General features: G+C 38.2%; 1 protein-coding gene across 1 annotated transcript in view; it reads right to left on the bottom strand.

The window, feature by feature from the left end:
- The window catches only part of LOC105823291 (ephrin type-A receptor 5-like), a gene marked incomplete at its 5' end in the record, with an annotated part of 143,922 nt that overhangs the window by 28,915 nt on the left and 113,770 nt on the right, over nt 1-1,237 (bottom strand). The window contains one exon of the mRNA XM_012660436.1: nt 340-489. Coding sequence (XP_012515890.1) covers nt 340-489 — 150 coding nt within the window. The remainder of the gene's footprint in view (nt 1-339; nt 490-1,237) is intronic.

Here is a 1,237-nt window from a genome sequence, read left to right as displayed (position 1 = left end):
CACAAAACTTACCTGTCAGTATTCATTCTTTGATGGCTCTTTCTTTATCTTTGAAAACGATACTGACATAAATTGAGTGAACTATCCCCACAGTGCAACTAGAACTGTCTGACAAGGGACCGAGTTTCTATAGAACTGTAACTTATTTTCCTTTGTACTAACTCATTTCGAGCTTCTGAATAAAGGATATTTCAACAACAAAACAGATCAGAGGGTAAGCAAAGTATTTCATTTTTGTAAGCAACCGTCACTTTCAGAAATGAAAAACACTGTAAGTGTCTTGACTCAGAGAACAAAGTATTTCATTTTCGACGTGAGAAAGAACAGTCCCATACTCACGTCTTGATTGGTCATCTCCCAGTAGGGCCTCTCTCCATAAGACACAACTTCCCACATCACTATTCCGTAACTCCAGACATCACTGGCCGAGGTAAACTTTCGGAAAGCTATTGCTTCTGGAGCAGTCCATCTGATTGGAATTTTGCCTCCCTGAAATTGAAAAAGAATTAAAAATATCCCCGCCTACTTCAAATGTATCTAGGCATACTGTTGCCACGCTGAGAACATCTAGAAAGAGATACAGCATTTTTAAGTGAATCTGTTTGACAGCATGCGGTCTCTTTTCACAACTCTCAGCCCATAAGCACGTGTAGACTAACTACTAATTGGCTGTCCGGAAAGTTTCTAGTTTAAATTGTTTGACTACAGGGATACATATGGGATCCACATCTCAATTACAGTACTCAGGATGGCAGCTGTAAGTAAGGGAAAGCAGGCAGTCAAGCAAATCAATAAGGTATACTCTCCTGACTTTCTAACAGAGAGCAAAGGACTCAGATTCCCCGGGTGCCTTTCTTTCTTCAACGCACAAACTGTAAATGGAAATTCCAGGCTGCTGAATGCAATCCTGAGAAGCTTGATAGTTAATAACACAAACATGAAAATCATAGATTATAAACTTATACTTTCCTTCGATGTTGTGTTATTTCTTCTAGATTTGTTTTCTCTTTTTTTCTGTTAGCATATATTTATTTGGTAAGACTGTTCAATTTAAGAGGTGGGTATCTGTATAACTCAACCAAATCAAAAATTATTGAAATTGGATTATGGGGGAAAACTTATCACATTATTAAGGTTAGAGTTTTTTTTTTTACATGGTCTAAAATTAATTTGGACCGGGAATGGTGGCTCACATCTGTAATCTCAGTACTTTGGGAGGCTGGGGTAGGAGGATTGC

This window comes from Propithecus coquereli, unplaced genomic scaffold, assembly GCF_000956105.1.
Source record: "Propithecus coquereli isolate 6110/MARCELLA unplaced genomic scaffold, Pcoq_1.0 Scaffold666, whole genome shotgun sequence".
NCBI classification, from domain to species: domain Eukaryota; kingdom Metazoa; phylum Chordata; class Mammalia; order Primates; family Indriidae; genus Propithecus; species Propithecus coquereli.
The sequence above is the reverse complement of the archived record's forward strand: the minus strand, read 5'-3'. Positions and strand labels throughout refer to the sequence as shown.